Source organism: Carya illinoinensis, chromosome 3 (genome assembly GCF_018687715.1).
Source record: "Carya illinoinensis cultivar Pawnee chromosome 3, C.illinoinensisPawnee_v1, whole genome shotgun sequence".
NCBI classification, from domain to species: Eukaryota; Viridiplantae; Streptophyta; class Magnoliopsida; order Fagales; family Juglandaceae; genus Carya; species Carya illinoinensis.
Window position 1 is genome coordinate 27,015,166 of NC_056754.1, and position 20,577 is coordinate 27,035,742.

A 20,577-nucleotide genomic window follows, 5' to 3' on the forward strand; every position below is an offset into this window, starting at 1 on the left:
CGGGCAAGTAAAAGTAGTTTTTTCTTGGTCTTCATGGGCTATTTCAATTTGATAATATCCCGAAAAACCATCAAGAAAACAATAAAAACTATGGCCCGCAACTCTTTCCAGAGTTTGGTCTAAAAATGGTAATGGAAAATGATCCTTTCCTGTGACAGCATTTAGTTTCCTAAAATCAATGCACATGCGCCATCCTGTGATGGTCCTAGCTGGGATTAATTCATCTTTTTCATTTTTCACAATTGTAACCTCAGATTTCTTAGGAACTATTTGAGTAGGACTTACCCATTGACTATCCGAGATGGGATAGATGATACCTACATCCAAGCGCTTCAAGACTTCATTTTTAACCACCTCCTTCATCGTAGCATTCGACCTCCTTTGCATCTCCCGAGTTGGTGATGAATTCTCCTCCAAGAAAATTCGATGTGTGCAAATGGTGGGGCTGATTCCTTTGATATCGACAATCGACCATCCAAGTGCTCCTTTATGTTGCTTAAGAACCCGTAGGAGTTGCTCCTCTTGCTCAACTGACAAAGAAGATGAGATAATACATGGAAAAGTGTTAGTTGGCCCAAGAAAAACGTATTTCAGTGATTCAGGTAGTGGTTTCAAAACCGGTGATGGAGGAACTTCATCCGATGTTTGTTGGTGTATGGATTGAAGTGGTAGATCTTCGATATTAAGTCGTCACAATGAGTCCATTTTGCTACCTGTACCAGAATTTACTGTATTAGTATCCAACAATTCACTATTTTCTAAGGTTCCAGGTAAAACAAGTTCCATTTGACTCTCTTGCTCTAAAAACAATTCTTCAGCAAGTAAAGATTCCAAACAATTCACTTTTTGGAGTTCTTTCAAATCTTGTGGTTGCCTACAAGTGTTGAACACATTTAACTCCAACGTCATATTGCCAAAAGTCAATTTCAGGATGCCACTTCGACAATTTATCAAAGCGTTGGAAGTAGTCAAAAATGGCCTTCCTAAAATGACGGATGCCTGAAAAACAAAGTGATGAGTTAATTGAACATCTAATACCACAAAATTGACGGGATAATAAAATTTATCCACTTGCACCAACACATCTTCTACCACTCCCCTAGGCTTTTTAATTGAACGGTCGGCCAATTGCAAGATGATAGAAGTTGGTTTCAACTCTCCTAAACCAAGTTGTTCATAGGTGTTATAAGGAAGCAAATTGACACTAGAACCTAAGTCTAGTAGTGCTTGGCCTATTTTGGAGCTTCCTATAACACAAGCTATTGTTGGAAAACCTGGATCTTTATAATTAGGAGGAGTATTGGATTGGATAATGGCGCTGACTTGTTCCGTGAGAAATGCCTTCTTTTTTACATTAAGTCTTCTTTTAACCGTACACAAATCTTTCAAAAATTTGGCATATGTGGGGATTTGTTCAATGGCATCAAGAAGAGGAATGTTAATGCGCACTTGTCTAAAAATGTCCAAAATCTTAGCATGATGTTTATTTTTATGTAAAGGAACCAATCTTTGAGGAAAGGGTGCCGAAGGAGTTACTTTTGGTTCCAAAGAAACATCAACATTAGAATTTTTACCTTGTGCATTAGAAATGGAACTTTCACCTTTCTTTCCAGCTTCATTACCCAATGTTTCAACTTCTTTACCACTACGGAGAGTTATTACGGCCTTGCAAGTCCTGACATTTGCTTCTGAAGAAGATGAAGACTCTATGGCAGCAATTTGGACTTGAGGATTTGGTTGGGGTTGAGACGGGAATTTTCCTTTCTCTTGGGCACTCAAGGTTGTGTTCAGCTTGGTCAAATTATTCCTCATGTCATTGATGGCTTGAGAAGTTTGGTTATTTATGGTGGTTTGACTTTGCATGAACTGCTGAAGAGTAGAAGCCATTTGTTGAAATGGGTCATCCATGGGTCTTCTAGGGGCTGCAATTAGTGCATTTTGCTGGGTATGAACTGGATATTGAGGTGGACCAGCTCCCGGATGTGCTAAATTTGTGGGATGATCATTTTTCCAGCTGAAATTAGGATGATTTATCCAACCTGTATTATAAGTGTTAGAATATGGTGCAGGAAAAGGTTTAGAAATCATGTTAACAGGATGAGAAGCATCACACAAAACTTCTTTAAAAGCTGGAATAGTAGGACATTCAGATGTTACATGGCTAATATCCTCACATATGTTTCATTTTTCCTATTTTGGAATGCCCTGAATTTCATGCACTTTCTTCAACTCAATTGCCTCCAATTTTTTTGACAATAAGGCAAATTTAGCTTTCAAATCATCCTCCTCATTTAAAACATATTTACCCCCCCCCAACTTAAGGTCCTCAATGGTTCAGCTCTATCATAGACACAAGAAGTGTTCCATGATTGAGCGTTTTTAGCCAAGTAATCAAAATATGCAAATACTTCTTCCGGTTCCTTATTAAAGAACTCTCCATTACACATGGTTTCAACAACTTGTCGCATCTTAGGTACCAAAACTTCATAAAAAAAAAACTAATAATGCGCCAATTCTCGTAACCATGGTGTGGACAAGCATTTAAGAGATCTTTGAATCTTTCCCAACTTTGATAAAAAGTTTTATTTTCCTTTTGAGAAAAATTCATGATTTGTCTCTTTAAAGCATTGGTGCGATGCATTGGAAATTTTTTTTTCAGAAATTCAGCTTGCATTTCTTGCCATGTTCCAATGGATCTTGGCCTCAATGCATTCAACCATGTTTTTGCTTTGTCCTTAAGAGAAAAAGGAAACAACTTCAATCTAACAATCTCCTCAGTACAGTTTTGATCCAAAAATGTGAAGCATACTTCCTCAAACTCCTTGAGGTGCAAGTAGGGATTTTCAGAATCCATTCCATGAAAATGAGGCAATAATGGTATCATTCCAGGTTTAAAATTGAAAATATGAGCATTCAAAGGTGTAATGACGCATGATGGAGTGGTGGTCCTAATAGGATGCAAATATTCTCTAAGTCTCCTGTTGGGATTTTCCATCTCCCTATTATTGTGTTCTTATTCATCAGCCATGTTACTATGAGTGTCAAATGATCATTCAAATACTTAATTAAGAGAAACAAATGATGCACTCGATGATGAGGTCGATGATTCAGTCCTAGCAAGTCTGTGTGTGCTATCTCAAGCCCAACCAGACATGCAACTTCAGCACAAAACAAGATAAAAGTAAATAAGTAAAATGAGAGGTAAAGATATCACCCAAGCTGTGAAGAAGTTCACAGCTCCACAAACGTCCTCTCAAGAAAAAAAGAATGCTTTGACAAACACCCGTTGTCCCCAGCAACGGCGCCAAAAACTTGATCAGCTTATAATTTTGTCTTCCAAGCGTAGAAGCTGTCAAAGTAATACAAGGATGAGTCCAGGATCGTATTCCACATGGACAAAGAGTTATCAAAGCGTTTGTGAGATTTTCTTTGTGTAAAAGATATATCACTTACAAAAGATGAAAATAAATGTGAATCTATTTTTCTAAAATTACCAAAACAAAGAGGTTTAGAGAAAATGTGTAGCAAATGAATTAAACTTGTAGCTAACAATAAAACAAACGCTTGGGATACAATTTTCACCCACTGATTTGGAGATGGATTTACTTCTCTTTTATCTTCTCTCAACCATGCTCACATTCCTAGAAATCATGGTCGGATAATATAGCAATGAATCCCAATTCTCAGCCTAATAAAACTACTTGACAGATTATATAACAATTGTAAAATAGTGGAAGAAAGCCATCAAAGTCTTGTTACTTGTTCAAGTATTAATTGTGCCTTCACATCTACAACTAATCTAAACCAAGAATAAAAAACTTCAATCCTTTCTATATGTAAATTGAAATATCATCCACCAAGTTAATCATTGAAATCACATAACATTGAAGAAAATCCACCCCAAAACAGTCATAAGTTACTCATTGAATCCCAAGTCCAAAAATCTAGCCTATCATTTCTAAATGGATAATCTCTCTAAGCATTTGTGAATCTATTGAAAGCTGAAGTAAAATAAATAAGAGACAAATAAACAAAAGAAATGAACCGAAGTAAAATAAAATGAGAGACTTCCGGAGTTCGTCCGTCCCTCCCTCCAACGAAAAGGAACCAAAAATAAAACTGTGTCTGGAACGAAGTTAAAATAAAAGCAAAGAACTCTGCTGCTGCCTGCGTCTAAATGAAAAGAAAAGAAATAAAACTCCAGAGCCCCTGCTGCGCCGAAGGTCTTCAAAATGAAAAGTAAAAAAAAGTAAGGAAATAAAATCAGCCGCCCAGTGGTCTCAACGAAAGAAAGAAAAAATACACTTAAGAAAATAAAACTCTCCTCCCTACTCTGCTGTTACCGAACTTAAACGAAAAAGAAAGAAATGAAAGAACCAACTAACAACTCCAAGCTAAGCTCCCTGCTGTCCGAAGGTCTCCCACCAAAACAGTGTGTGTAAAAAAAACAATACCAGCCGCCAATGTAAAAAAAATGAAAAGAAAGCTACTCCTCGGTCTGGAAAACACCTCCAGCCGTGAAGACCAATAAAAACCAAACGAAATAAGTGCAGAAAGACCAAAGCAGCCGCCCTCCGTCCAAACGAAAAAAAAAAAGGAAAGAAAAATAATAGCTCAGAACTCCTCTCTAGTCTAGGTCTGGAATGAAAAAAACAAAAGTGAAAGCTGTGACAAAATAAATTCTGAAGCCTAGCGTCTGAAACGAAAGAAAGGAAAAAAAATAACTTCAGGCTAAGCTACTTCTCCAGCTTAAACGAAAAAAAGAAAGAAAAGAAGGTCTACTCTGCTGTAGCCGAATGAATAACAAAAGAAGCAGAAAAAATAATAAATAAAAGCTTCCACCCAACGTCTTCAATGATCCAGCGCATATCCATGTGCTATTGTAGAACCAACAAAAGGAATAAGACCTGCTGTTTTCAACGTGCTTCCATGCAAAGGCTAAAACCAAATCCTCAATGCTTCAGTAGTCAGCATCTGATCTCCATTTGGTGCCAGCGTGATCTCTTCTGTCAAAGTTGAGGGCCAACTGTTCTGCTGACCTGCTGCACATCCGAGTGCTTCCATCTCTCAGCTTCACATGCCAAAAGTTGAAACCGAATAATCCTCTGCTGCCTCCCATTCTTCTCCTACAATGTGCTGCGTCCAGCATGATATATTCGGTGTGTTCCTGCTTTCCGAGTGTGCTGTCTGTCCGTGTGAGTTTCTTTGCTGCAAGTTAATTGATCTCTTCAGAGTGCGTGAGTTTCTTTGCTACAGCTTGCAGCTCCTTTTACATTTATTTGTGACTTGTCAAGAATGTCCATTTGTTATAATATTTCTCTATACTCAAAAAGGGATGTCAACAACTCATGTATTTCTTTAAAAAAATAATTGCCCTGCAACGTATAAACATGATATGAGAAGAGTAAAATTAAGATATTTACTTTGATGTGAAACAATTGCATTATCAATTTTTTTAAGCACAAAAAATATCAGAATTTATCAATGGACTCAAATATCATGATCTACTACATAATTAAGTACTTAAATCATTTTTGGTTAAACAATTTATTCACTTAAGTAGCTTAATTATGTAGTTTTATCACTTCATCAGTGAGTTAGATAATTGATATAGAAGTTTTCTGGTGGAATAAGGCCAAACCATCCAGGAATTTCTCGGTGGGGATACAAGAAGCTATTTGAAGATTCCTTTGAGTAACACTAATTTGGAAGTTAAAATTGTTTGGGAAGATCAGAAAAATGGTTTGTTTACGGTAAAATCAGCATATAGAAGATTCTCAAGGTGCAAGCCAAATTACATGGAGGGTGAAAGCTCTACTACTATTGTTTGGAAGAAAGTTTGGAAAACCATATGGACTATGCATACTCTAAGTAAAATAAAGCAGTTTGCTTGGAGATTATGTCATGATATCCTTCCTACCACATACTTGCTCAAACAAAGACATAGAAATTGAGGATTCTTGTCCTCTATGTAAAAAACAGGTTGAAAGTTCTCAGCATGCTATATTTTCTTGTGAGCAAATTCAGGAGGTATGGGTAAGACAGTTTCCAAGACTCTTTTCTGATTTCCATTTACATCTGGATGTTGGTGTGAATCTATGCCATTTGTTGATGAAAGACAATCTGAATGTTGGTTTGTGGTATAGACGGAACCTGGCAGTTTTCCAACATCAACATGTTGCTCTAGATATTGTTGTACGGAAAGGATTGTATCTGCTTCAAAGTTTTCAGAAGGTACATTCTCATCGTTTACCAGTAGCTAGAGATAGATGCATTCGATGGCAACAACCACCAATTGATAGAGTCAAATTAAATGTGGATGGAGCACTGTTTTTTGAGCTGAATAAATCAGGTGTGGGGGCTGTTTTATGCAATCATTCCAGATCTGTTTTAATGGCTGTGTGTAATGTGGTACAAGGTGTGTTCTATTCAAACAATTGAAGCTCTTGCTATTTTAAGGGGTTTGCAATTTATTTCCCATATGGGTTTTCAAAGACTAATAGTTGAGACGGACTCACAATCCATTGTTGAAATGTTGAATGCTGAGGAGGTTTTGTTTGAACAGAGGGCAATTTTGACTGATATTAGGACTTTGTCTATAGGTTCAAGATGTTGAGTTTTGTTATACTCCTCGCGAAGCAAACTCTGTTATACATACTTTGGCTAGATGTTCCAAACGTGTGGAGGATACTAGATTGTGGTGGCATTCTATTCCTGCTATTATCCGGCAGGGTGTTACTCTTTTTTTTATTGGCACCACAAGTCCAGGAATAGTGTCTCGACTAATTCCGGGAGTGCACATGCCCTTGGTAAGAAAAATTGATAGTGTCTGATAGCCCCTAGAGATTATTTGCACTCAAGGGATTTGAACCTTAGACGTGGGGAATCATACCCCCAAGCCCAATGCCTTCTACCACTTGAGCCAACTCCTAGGTAACTGTCCTTAGATATTGTAATGCTTGCTTATGAATGAAGCGTGTCTCAGTTATAAAAAAATAAATAATAAATTAAAAAAAAATAGATAGAATAGAGAGGAGGTTATTCCAAAGTGCTGCATAAGTCAGTAAATTTTCAATTCCTTGCATGGTCAGGGAAACCAAACATAAAAAGAAGAGAAAAATGAAGAGATATAGAATACCTGCAGGTCGGTTTTGGAGTCAATGGGGAGGTTTTCCTTGGTGTGGATTCTTAGAGCCTTGGAATCTGCACCGAGTATGAGAGAGGTCTCCCTTTTGCGATCGAGATAAAGATTACAATCAAAACCACTTTTGGCAGCGGTTGCTGCAATGCAAAAACCCTAGCCACAAATTAGATTCTAGAATAGAGAAGAGAACATCAGAAAACGACCGAACTTGTCACGTTATCCTCGAGACCCTGGACAAATTTCAGAGAAAGTAAAATGTTTAAGCCGAGTCGCCAGCCACGAAATATGTATATTTCAACGAAATATCAAGCTTAGAAGGAGGCTTAGATGGTCACCAGAAGAGAGAGGCGGTGACGGGCTGGGGGAGTTAGGGTAAGGGTTTCTTTAGAAGGAAAAAAGGAATGGAACTGTACTGTTGAATTTGTCAATCAGGGATTCTAATGACAAGAAAGTCTTCATCTGGCTCCCTCCTGCGATTCAGGGCGATTTCTAATAACCGCTACTAACTGCAAATCAAGCCCGGGTTCGTGTGGGACCGTGGATTTTCTTCCCTCCTTCCATGAGAGTGTGAGTGTGGTTCTCTCTTTGGTTTGGATGCAAATATAATTTTTTTTTTTATTTTTTTAAGTAAGAGAAAAATATTATTAATCAAAAAATAGGTAAAGTTGATGCACACAAGAAGTATACATAACACTTAGGACATTCTATGTGCAATGAATTAAAGACAGGAACTCATGAACATTGTCCCCATTTAGTACAATAGCGGGAAACCAAAGCAATAAAATGTATAGGAAAAAGTTCTTCAACTCTGCCAGAGAGCGTTCATTGTCTTCAAAGCAGCGCGCATTTTTTTCCAACCAAATATACCACATAATACACATCGGTATCATCTTCCACACTGCTGCTACTTGATGACATCCTTGCATCTTCCTCCAACAACCCAACAAATCTACTACCAACGGATTCTCTATTCCTTTTACACAAATAACACCAATCCATCACTACGCACCCTCTCTTCCTCAAGTTATCTGTGGTCGAGATCTTTCCAAGAGCTGCATTCCATACAAAAGAGGCTACTTTAGAAGTCACATGAGACTTCCAAATGCTCTTCTAAGGAAAGAGAGAGTGGTCTTGTGATGATAAGAGTTTATAATACGCCTTTACAGTTAATTTCTTCTAATTATTAGACCTCCACTTCAAGCGGTCACACTGTGCCATAGTTCCCATGGAGTATAACAGGTTGAGGAAATCTAAAACAATAGGTAATTCCTAATCATGAAAGTCTCTGATAAAAAAAAACATTCCACTGATGAGCACCATGAAGGAATAACCGCACATCTGCCATTGAAGCCTCCCTATTAGCAGCATTATGAAAAAGAGTTGGATAAACTCTTTCCAATGCATGGTCTCCACACCACACATCCCGCAAAAACTGATACGATTACCATCTCCAACTACATAGCAAACATTTCTCTCAAAACAAGACCACCCACTCCTTATAAATTTCCATAAACCCACACCATACCCCTCTCTCACTTCATTGGAGCACCAACCACCCCAAGCAGCTCCATATCTTGCATCAATCATTTCTTTCCACAAAGACCCTCCCTTCGAATGATATCTCCATAACCACTTCCCTAATATGGCTTTATTAAAAGTTCTCAAGTCGCGCACTCCCAACCCCCCTTGTGTAACTGGAGCACAAACTATCTTCCAACTAACTAGATGAATTTTTTTCTCCTCCCAAGCCCCCCCCCCCCCCCCCCCGCCCCCTCAAAATAAGAATGCCCTTATGGTTTTCTCAATCCTGTTCTCCACCCCTGCCAGTAAAGGAAACAATAATAAGAAATATGTGGGAAGATTTGAAAGGGTACTCTTAATAAGAGTAAGATGGCCCCTTTTTGATAAATAAACTCGTTTCCAACCAGCCAACATTTTCTCTATCTTCTCCACCACCCCATCCTATATAGTTCTAGCCTTAAAAGTTGCATCCAATGGAAGTTTCAGATATTTTAAAGGTGAAAAGGACACCTAACAGTCCAATAAGCTTGCTAGACTGCGTATATTTGAGACCACACCCACCGGAACCATCTCAGACTTACCAAGATTCACCTTGAGTCCCAACACTGCTTCAAAGCAAAGTAACAATGCACATAGAGTTTGAATCTGGTTGTTATCTACTTCATAGAAAAGTAAAGTATCGTCTGCAAATAACATATGAGAGATAGTAATCGAGCCACCAGTACCATTACCCACTTGAAAACCAGATAAGATACCTCCACCAACTGCGGCCTACACCATCTGGCTAAGAGCCTCCATAACTATAATAAACAAAATGGGAGATAGGGGATCTCCTTATCGAAAACCCCGAGAGCTATTGAAAATCCAACAGGTGTACCATTAACTAGAACTGAGAATCGAGCAGTCGAAATGCAATGACTCATCCAGGCAATCCACCTATCAACAAAACCACACCTCCTGAGCAGGTATGAGAGGAATTTCCAATTCACATGATCATACGCATTCTCCATGTCAAGCTTTCATAAAATGCCTAAGTCTCCCTCCCTCAATCTATGGTCCAAGCATTCATTTGCAATGAGCACCGAGTCAAGAATTTGTCTTCCATGAATAAATGCATTCAGAGGCTTGGAAATAATATGTTCCAACACTAGGCTTAGCCGGTTAGCAAGAACCTTTGAGATAATCCTATACACTCCACTGATCAAGCTTATAGGACGGAAGTCCTCAATAATCGAAGCCCTGTATCTCTTAAGATTGAGCGCAATGAAAGTTGTATTATGGGATTTTTCAAACTTTTGAAAAAAATGAAATTCGCTAAAGACCTACAGAACATCCCCTTTGACAATGTCCCAAGAAGTTTGAAAGAACCTCATAGAAAAACCATCCGGCCCTGGCGCTTGATCCTTAGACATACCAATAATGACCTTGTAGATCTCATCTTCATCGAAGGGTTTCTCTAGAACACTCGCGTTCTAAGAGTCAATAGCATCAAAAGATAAAGCATCAAGCTTCGGCCTCCACTCAGCCGGTTCTGAGAGAAGGGTCTCATAATAATCCATGATATGAATTTCTAAGTCTAAGGGAGAGGATAACACCTAAGTACCTGAGTGTAGCGACTCTGTAGCATTATTGCATCGATGTGAGTTTGTCACTTTGTTAAAGTACTTCGTACACTTATCACCTTTTTTCAATCAAAGGGCCCTAGATTTTTGATGCCAAGAGGTCTCCTTTGACAACAAAACCCTCTCCAAACTTGCCAAGACTGTACCCTTCCTCACAATCATCTCCTCCGAGGAATATCCCAATAATTCCCTCCCCTCTAACTCCTGCAATTCCTCCAAAAGGGTAGATTTCTGGTTGTCAATGTGGCTAAAAACTACCACGTTCCACTTCTTCAAGTCTTGTTTCAAAGCCTTCAGCTTACTTGTAAGAATAATACATGGGGTACCAGTGAACTGATAAGCAGACCACCAATTACGCACCATCTCCACAAACCCGTCTGTGGTAAGCCACATGTTTTCAAACTTGAAATATCGGCGACCACTATGAATGCCCCCACAATCTAGTAAAATAGGAAAATGATCTGAGCAGACTCGCGGTAGACTTTTCTGACATATCTCCAGATAGTGGGCTTCCCATGAAGGAGAGACAAGGAATCTGTCGAATTTCGACCAAACTCGACCGTTAGACCAAGTGTATTCACCTCCTACCAAAGGGAGGTCCATAAGGTCCAACTCAAAAATGAACTCGAAGAACTCCTCCATGGCCGTTGAGTTCCGAAGATGTCCTGACCTCTCGCTAGGAAAGAAAATAATGTTGAAGTCTCCTCCCATGCACCACGGTATATCCCAAAGAGAGTATACACCCGCCAACTCTTCCCATAACCTCCTCCTATCCCTGTCCACATTGGGCCCATATGTTCCTACAAATGCCCATTCCCATCTGTCAACAACTTTTTCGAATCAAAACGCTACCAAGTAATCCCCAATACACTCCTCAATCACATCAACCACTCTTTTATCCCACATTAATTACACTCCACCTGACGCTCCTAAGGAGGCCAAGTAGGACCAGCCCACATATGCGCATCCCCATAAACTTCTCACTATTCTTCTATCGATAAACCGTAGCTTATTTTCTTGAAAACAAATTGCATCACCCTTCCACATCCAAAATAATGCTTTGATACGAAGGCGTTTACTGCGATCATTAAACCCCCGCACGTTCCAAGAGATAATCTTAGGCTACATGTAAACTTAGATTGCCCCTCCCTTTCGCTCTATCTCTACCGCTACTTCCTTCCTTTGCATCATAGTTAATGGAGCAAGTTAGCCTTTTGAATTCCCTATCCTACTTAGTGGCTGACTTCATACGCCTATCCTCAATTGCGATAAGAAGATCCCTAAATTTTTCTTTGTCACCTCCAAACGAAATCCTAATAACAGTTTGTATCTCCTCCACTTTTTTGAAGACCCAGTTAGAAGGAACTCTCTCATTATTGAAACTTGGTAGGAGTGTGCTTAACGGAGTTAGCACGGCCCCCTCGCCACCAATACAGTCTTTATCCACCAAAGCTAGTTTCAAATTCAAATTTGAGTCTGATTCTTCCCCACCAATTAAGACTTTTGTACGAGTTACCTCTTCCACTACTTCAGAAAGCCTTCCAACATCAAGAGAGTTACATTCCCCCAACCTATTCCCATCAGATTCGCCATTCTCCCTTGGGGAGTTACCTATCAAAGGCCCAGAAAATAGAGAGCCACATCCCAATGGTTTTGACGGCGTTGATGAAGCGGGGAGACCTCCGGCCACCTCAGGCGACCTTATCTGTGAACTCTTCGTCTACATTAGAGGCATCTCAATGCTGTGAAAGCACGTCTCTTGATCGTGTAAGGCTTCCGACGTACAATCCGGCACTACAGACCTCGCCGGTGAAGCCACGGGCATATTCTGGCACCCCTGACCCATCGCCAACGGTGGGGGTTGAGACCCACACAATGATGATGGTACATCGTCACGCGTACACTACCTTCGAGACTGGTAGTCCATCGCCTGGATCTGAAGAACAGGCTATGCCTGGGCCTGGGCTTGAGCCTGATTACAAGGCACCGTGGGCACAACACTTGGGTTGGAGAGGCAGATTGGGCCAAGGCCATCGGCTTGTAGGAAAGGCCTGCACTGCTGAACCACACAATGCAAGTCCTTGGGCCCGTTAGGCCCAACTAAGGCCAGACCCTTCCCCTTATCATGAAGACTAGGCCCAATCAGCATCTCCTTATCAAAGCCCAGCTCAACCTAAGCACCCATAACCTGATCCAGCCCCACAACCTCAACGCAACGTTTCAGTAATCTCATATTCATCTACAAAGTAGCCACTTGCTTCTCAATTTCAGCCAACGCATGCATCAATTTTTCCATATTTAGTCTCGACACCTTACAGCCATTCCCTACCCACGACTGATCTTTCACCAAAGACGTATTCTCGAATGTCCTCACTGCAAGTTTTAAGGCTCGAGATAGAGCCTCCCTATACGAAAGGGCAAGCTGGTGCCCTTGCAACAAAGGATCATGTTGAGTCGACGGAGGAGGCCCCAGTTGCGATTTGCCTTTATTTTCTCCCCCTAAAATAGAGGATGTTGCAGTGATTTCATTCAACAAATCAGCAAAGTTCCTCCACCCTACCCCCTTCCTCCCTTCCAGTATCACTATTAGACCACGACGCTTCCCTTGACCTAACTTTGAAGCGAAGATAAATCTCCCATAAGAGTTACGCTGCCACTGCACCACCAAAACCTGAGACCCACTTCTTCGCGATTTGATAAATTATGTAGAATCCCCGTAGCCTAGAGCTTCCTTCACCATGGCAGCCAACCAACCCATAGAATCTTGAGCAATGGAAATGTAGTTCACTGCACAACAACTGCTCTTCGTGCATCTCCACCATCGCTCATTTAATTTTTCAAACTCAAAACACTTCTGATCAACAATAACATTCCTTGACAACCCCATCACAATGTATCTATTCCTAAAGCAAGTAACAGTTGAGCTAAACACCACTGAACAGCACCATCGTTAACGGAAACGAATCACCAACAAGATGAAATATTGGATTTTTTTTTTTGCCTTCTTTCTCGGTTGTACGGAGAGAAAAAATCTCTCTTCCTGAATCTGCATTGATCAAAATATACTTTTAACTTATTATAATGTTTTTAAATTTTCACATTAAATATAATAAATAATTCAATTTTTTCAAATCTTAAAACAATAATAATATTAGAAAGTAATATTATAACAATATTTTATTTAACTTTTAACTTTTATCCAAAATCATCAAATCTCATCTCACTATCTAAGTCTCACCTAAATGAGAATCTATTTATCCTCTTTTGGATAATTGGATAAGAATTTTACACTGGTGAATACCAATTATTCACCTTTTGTTCCTTTATGTGATCACAAAATGATGAGGATGTTTCTAAAAAATGGAAGGTATTGTCTCTGTCTAAACATAAGAAAACAACGGTTAATCTTTTTGATTGGTGGGACTCAAATAATACCTTTGCCACGGATCAGTTCTTTCTCTTCAAACTTCTAATTGGGAGGTTCTACAACAAAGAGGCCTTTAAGACAATGATGAAGAATTTATGGTGTCCTACTGGGTTCTGTATTTATGATATGAGAGAGAATTTATTTTTGGCTGCATTTGCAAAACAGGGTGAAAATGAGCGTATTGTGAATAATGGTCCATGGATGTTCAGTAATAGTTGTGGTTTTGAGTCTTGATAGTGTGTGATGGCTCGTTGCAACTCTCAAAGGTTCCTCTCTCTATGGCTTCTTCCTGGGTTCAGTTTTATGATTTCCTAATGGATGGGATGAATGCTAGGATAGTATAAAAGATTGCAAAAACTTTGGCCCATGTTGAGGACATTGACTTAAAAGAGTCACAGCCAGGGTGGGGAGAATTCGTTCAGGTCAGGATCTCTTTGGATATTAATAAGCCATTGTCGCGTGGTAAAAGGGTATCGAGGGAAGCCAAGATTATGTTTGGATTCACTTCAAATACGAGCGGCTATCATAAGTTTGTTATTATTGTGGTTTAGATGGGCAAGGTGATCGGGATTGCTTGATGTGGATATGAAACAAAGAGAAGTTTGAAAATGAAGGATTTCCTTACAGTCCATGGTTACGGGTTAGGGATGCATCAATGCAGAATAAGCCTAGGGTGGAAGTTAAAAACAATATGAATGAAGGACCTTCTTCTTCTGTGACAGTGAATGCTGAAAATCACTGTATTCCATCTCCAGCGAAGTCTCTGGCGGTGATGAACGCTTTTGGTCCACTATCACAGGCAGTTATTGGTGGGAAGCAGTTGCATGATGACCCAAAACCGTTGCCAAATATCTCTAAGTTTGTTGCTAAGCCTTTTAGGCTTAATCCAACTTCAAGTGGGCCTTGTATACGGCTTGGTCCATCACTATTAGTTGAAGCCTTAGCAAAGACTCATTCTTCTGTCATGCCTAAATTGTGAAGGGGGAAGGGAACTCTATGGATTGGCAACCGTAACCTGCGTGGTACATCTCAACGAGCAATGGTGGTTCCATCCAAACAGAAACATAGTCAAGTTGAGAAACTATCATAAGATTCTATTAGTTTGGGTCAACTTAAGAAATTGGAATCTATTGATGAGGAAGCTATGGTGGAGATTCCAATTTTATCAATGAAGGCTGAGGCTCAACCCTATCGGACGCCATGAAGATAATAAGCTAGAACTCCTGAGGGCTTGGGAACCCGCGGGGAGTTCGTATACTCCAAGATTTGATTTGGAGGGAAGATCCCGAAGTTTTCTTTGTTATGAAGACTCACTGTGACGTTCGTCACATGGAAAGACTTAAGTTTCAACTGGGGTTTTCTTGCTTTCTTGCGGTGGCTAGCGATGGTCAAAGTGGAGGTCTTTGTCTCTTTTGGTGTAGTGAGGTAAATCTAATCTTACATTCTTATTTTAAATCTCACTTTGATGTGTGTGTTCTAGATCCTATAAATTTAACCACTTAGAGATTATCGGTTATATATGGTCATCCTATAACTCATCTTAGGCATGAAACTTGGGACTTACTTCACCATTTGAAAAATCAGTCGAATGAGCTGTGGTTCATTTTTTGTGATTTTAATGAAATTGTATTTTAGTCTGAGAAGGGTAAGGCCTCATAAGCAGATGCTTGATTTTCGATCTGCATTAGATTACTGTCACTTGGAAAGTAATAATACAGCAGGATCATTTTTTACATCGAGCAATTTAAGAGAAGGGGGAGATTTAATACAAAAGAGATTAGATCGTTTTACAAGTACTATTAATTGGCTAGAACAATCCCTACTGTAAAATCCAAAATATTTCTAAGTCTATATCTAACCATAGTTGTTTGCTATTGAATACTAAGGATATGGGCCATCATGTTTATTATCCTACTCATTTATTTAAATTTGAGGCAATGTGAGTAGGTACAAGGGGATATGACGAAACAATTGAGAATACCTGGGATTTGTATAAAATGGCACCCCTGATTGAGACATTGAGGCAGTCTGGGTCAGATTTAAGAGCTTGGAGTCGCTCTTATTTTGGATATGTACAGAGGAATTTGGCTATCAAATGTAGGGGATTTGAATTATTACAGGCTTCACCCACACATTCCTATCAAGCTATGTGTAATGTTAAAAAGGATATTAATTTTCTGCTAGAAAAGGAGGAGCTAATGTGGAGGCAGAGATCTAGAGTGAACTGCTGGGGACCAGAACATGAAGTATTTTCACTTTAAAGTTTCTCAGCGACGTCGATGGAATTTGATATTTAGTCTTAAAGATGATGCTGGCAGATGACACAAAGATTCTAACTTGTTTTCTATGGCTACAGATTACTTTGTTGAATTGTTTAAGTCCACTAATCCTATTACTGTTGATGTTGTCTTGAGTTCTATGCAACAATGTGTTTCAAATTCAATGAATGTTGATCTAACAAGGCCTTTTAGTGACATTGAGATTAGGACTACATTATTCCAGATGCAAGCATAGAAAGCATCGGGTCTGGATGGGATGCCTCCATTATTTTTTCAAAAATATTGGCATGTGGTGGGAGGAAAAGTGTCTATTGCGGTGTTACAAGTCTTACATTCGGGAGTGGGAGTTATGCCTATTGAATTAAATTTAACCTATCTTGTGTTGATTCCAAAGAAAACACAGCCTTAGTACATCAAGGATTATAGACCCATTAGTTTATATAATGTGGTTTATAAAATCATAGCCAAGCTCCTAGCCAATTGGTTGAAGTTGATTTTACCAAGGATTATTTTGCCATCTCAATGTGCTTTTGTTCCTGATTGGCTTATTACGGACAATGTTTTGGTGGCTTAAGTGATAGTGGATGCAAAACAGAGAAGGAAAAGCAGTAAAAAAAGGTTATATGTCGATTAAATTAGTTATGAGTAAGGCTTATGACTGGGTTGAGCAGCTGTTTTTGGAGAAACTTTTGTTCAAGATGGGCTTTGCTCCTGCATTTATTCAGTTACTCATGATGTGTATTGCTACAGCTTCTTATAAGGTTCTTATTAATGGAGTTCCTTCAAATTTATTTTTACCAACTCGTGGTTTATGGAAAGGCTGTTCACTTTCCCCATATTTATTTGTTATATGTGCTGAGACTTTATCTTCAATGTTGCAGTAGGCTAAATTATATCATTTGTTGAAGGGGGTTTGTGTTTGCAATAGAGCTCCATGGATTAGTCATTTATTTATTTTTGTTGATGATAGCATTATCTTTTGTCGAGCTTTAGTGTTAGAAAATATGCATCTTCAAAATATTTTGCCTCTTTATGGGGCTGCATCAGGCCAACTACTGAATAAGGAAAAAATTGAGCTATTGTTCAATCGGAATGTGAATGTGGAAGTAAGAAATGCCCTAACGGAACTATGGGGAGTTTATTCTATTCAATCTCATGATAGATATCTTGGATTACCTTCTTTTGTTGGCAAATCAAAATTAACCACTTTTCAGGATATTAAAGATAATGTATGGGCAAAGTTACAAGGCTGGAAAAAAAGTTACTATCGCAGGCTAGTCGTGAGGTTTTGATGAAAGCTATGGTACAAGCCATACCCACATATGCCCTGAGTTGCTTTAAAATTCCAAAAGGATTGTGTCATGATTTAGAAGGGCTGATTGCACATTTTTGGTGGGAACAAAGAGAGCAAGAGAAGATGATTCATTGGATGAGCTAGAAATGTTTATGCAGTTCAAAATTTTTTGGTGGGATGGGTTTTCGAGATTTGGAAGCATTTAACTTGGCTCTTTTAGCTAAGCAAGCCTGGGGGTTGCAAACTTACCAAATTATCTTTTTTATTTGGTTTGCAAGGCCAAATATTTTCCACACACTGATTTTTTATCATCTAATATTGGCTCTAATCCTTCTTATGTGTGGCGCAGCATATTGGAGTCTAAATCTGTTGTTCAATCTAGCCATTTGTGGTGTATTGCTAGAGGAGAGCAAGTGAAGATTTAGTCAAATAATTGGTTCCTAAGCTCCCCAAACAGGAAAGTTATTACTGCTAATGCATATGTTAGCGATTTATTGGACTCTTCACAGTCCGGTCGGTGGAGGATAGATTTGATACACCAAGTATTTCTTCCTTTTGAGGCTTCTGAAATCCTTAAAATTCCATTATTTTCTCATCAAAATGCTGATAAAATGGTGTGAGATTGTACACAAAATGGTCATTTTTGTGTGAGGTCAGCCTATCATTTAGCACTTCAATTAAGAAATGTTATTGTAGCTGGAAGTAGTTCAAATGTGAACTCTAATGCATCATTTTGGAAGAGTATTTGGCATCTGCAGTTACCTAATAAAGTAAAAAAAAAATGTTGAGGGCATGTAATGATGGCTTATCCACCAAAAGCTAGCTACATCATCGTAAAATAATTCATTCTAGTGTGTGTGGTTTCTGCCTTGTGGAGACTAAAGATATTTATCATGCACTATGCAAATGTTCTAATATTTCAAGAGTTTGGGTGAATTATTTTGAACAGGATTAGCATCTTCTGGATGAGCATTCCCGATTTTATAGATTGGTTGGGGCAATTATGGCTCTTAATGATCTAAGTGTTCTTTTACGTCTTGCTGATGTTGTTTGGGGTATTTGAAAATTTAGTAATTTAAAGATTTTCCAGCATACATAGGTTTCTATTTGTGATGTTTTGAGGAATTGCTTTTCAAATGTTATTTGTTGGGTCGACAATGTATACAAGTTCCTCAGCATCAAATTATAAACTTCTTTATGTTGGAAACCTCCACCAAGTGGATAGTGCAAGTTGAATTTTGATGGGGCTGTCTTCAGTCAGTAATATAAGTCTGGGGTGGGTGTAGTCTTGAAGGTTGACAAAGGGAGTACGATTATGGCCATGTTAAGAAAGGAAAAATGAATCTTTTTGGTGGAAGACATTGAGACGTTAGTGGCTTTAATCTCATATGGAAATTTCTCATTTGATCTTGGAGGGAGATTCCCTTATTGTTATTGAAGCCATTCAATCAGCCACTAATCAAGAGTTTAGATACAACCCTATTATGAGGGAGATTCAGTTATTGTTATCTTATTCCCAGTCTTTTGATGTTCTTCATGTTGGACAGCAGGGAAATAAGACAGCACATATATTGCCCGGAATGCACGGGTTGTTGCAAATACTCTCCAATGGTGGTTTCATCCTCTTGACTTTATTCAAGCAAGTTTAGCAGCGGATGCAGTGGGCTATTCAAGGGTGTAATTGAAGGACTAATGATTGTATTTTCATTTATGTATTTTCATTTACCTGCTTCTTTATGGTGAATGAAGCAATATTTGACTCTAAAAAAAAAAAAGAATCTGTCAATCAGGGAGTATTAACGAATTAAGTTTCAAACCATGCAAAACGGAAAATCTGTCAATCGAGGGTAATGGGTTAATTCCTAACCGTAAAACGTTGTCGGTTTATCTTTTAAAAGCTACGTTTTGCATTCTAGGAGTGTTGCCATTGAACTTTAACTTAAAAATATTTTTCTTTTGTTTTAAAAGATCAGATATAATAAAAATTTATAACAGATAAACTCATTCATTATTAAAATACTAAGAATATAAAAGAAACTACGTGGAAGCAGTTATAAAACTTTTTAAAATTTTATTAGTATAAAAATAATAACTTAAAATCTTTGTACTTGATTTAGACCATTGTCATGCCTCCCTAGACCAAGTCTCATCCTACTGCTCTACCTTTATAAATATTCTGACCTTGAGTGGTTTAAAAACATAAAACAAGTTAAAATGAGTCAATGGCTCAGTTAAAAACATATCGTAATGTAAATATACTTAACATAAGGATTTTCATGCTAAGAACTCAAAATCATGATCATTCATATGTATGCTTATGTCAAGCATTACTTGTCTTGGATTATCTTATTCATCATACTTATTTTACTAGCTCACGCAAACCTTGTGTATAAGGTTATGCATCAGCCCCACATATTGTGGCCAAAAGAGAAACTGCTAATAGTATTATAGCATATTATGATGGACCACGCTTATGTTCGTGGCTTGCATATCTACCCATAAATTGTATTGGTACCATGCATCTAAATGTCTATCTTACTAACTGATTTGATCTTATTTTACACTTGATTATAAGAAAGCTTACGTGTCTTATATAACATGAAATCCATAAAATTCATAATACATACATAACTATAATATGTGGAATGAAACATGATGAATGACGTGTTTACAAATATCATGAAATGCATGGTAATTAAACATTGGCTTACCAAAAACTGGCTTTTAATAATAATATATATAACTAACTAACATATGCAAATCCTAATTTTATGATCAAGCTACTTACCTTGTAACACTTACCCAATATTTTTCTTCATGAAATTAATCACCTATAAAATAAGCACATAATTTGTATAAATCTCTAATTAAATATATACTTTGAAATTAATACCTAAGATAATAAAATGACCTATATTTCCAAATACTCTGATTTTCACATAATTTCTCTAATAATCATGAGATTAAACCTTGCAAATATTTTCATATCTAAACTTCTCTATTCTGTATTTTATTGTCGAAGTCATCCTAAAAAATAAATCATATGGTTAAATAACTGGACATGGGCATTACTTATAATGTGGTTCTCTAATGAGGGAATGGAGAGTGGATTAGTTACAACAATGAAATGAGAAAAAAATAATATACACAGAGAGAGAGAGAGCTATGTTGGTAAAGAGAGTTATGTGAACTAGAAGGAGAGGTCCAGAGATAGGGAGGATTTGAGAGAGAGAGAGAGAGAGAGAGAGAGAGAGAGAGAGAGAGAGAGCCATATCGAGGGAGCTTGCATC

The 20,577-nt window shown here is 38.3% G+C and overlaps 1 protein-coding gene and 1 long non-coding RNA gene across 2 annotated transcripts; one reads left to right on the forward strand and one right to left on the reverse strand.

The window, feature by feature from the left end:
- Window positions 1-10,356: 10,356 nt before the first annotated feature.
- Window positions 10,357-11,880, reverse strand: LOC122304675. Its single transcript, XM_043116932.1, has 2 exons — window positions 11,816-11,880; window positions 10,357-11,107 (listed from the first exon to the last, which is right to left on the reverse strand). Exons 1-2 carry the CDS (start codon window positions 11,878-11,880, stop codon window positions 10,357-10,359), a joined length of 816 nt encoding a protein of 271 aa, XP_042972866.1.
- Window positions 11,881-13,854: 1,974 nt separating this feature from the next.
- On the forward strand, window positions 13,855-19,106 carry LOC122303991. Its single transcript, XR_006240880.1, has 2 exons — window positions 13,855-15,139; window positions 17,637-19,106. It is a non-coding gene; the product is annotated as an uncharacterized LOC122303991 (long non-coding RNA).
- Window positions 19,107-20,577: the final 1,471 nt, after the last annotated feature.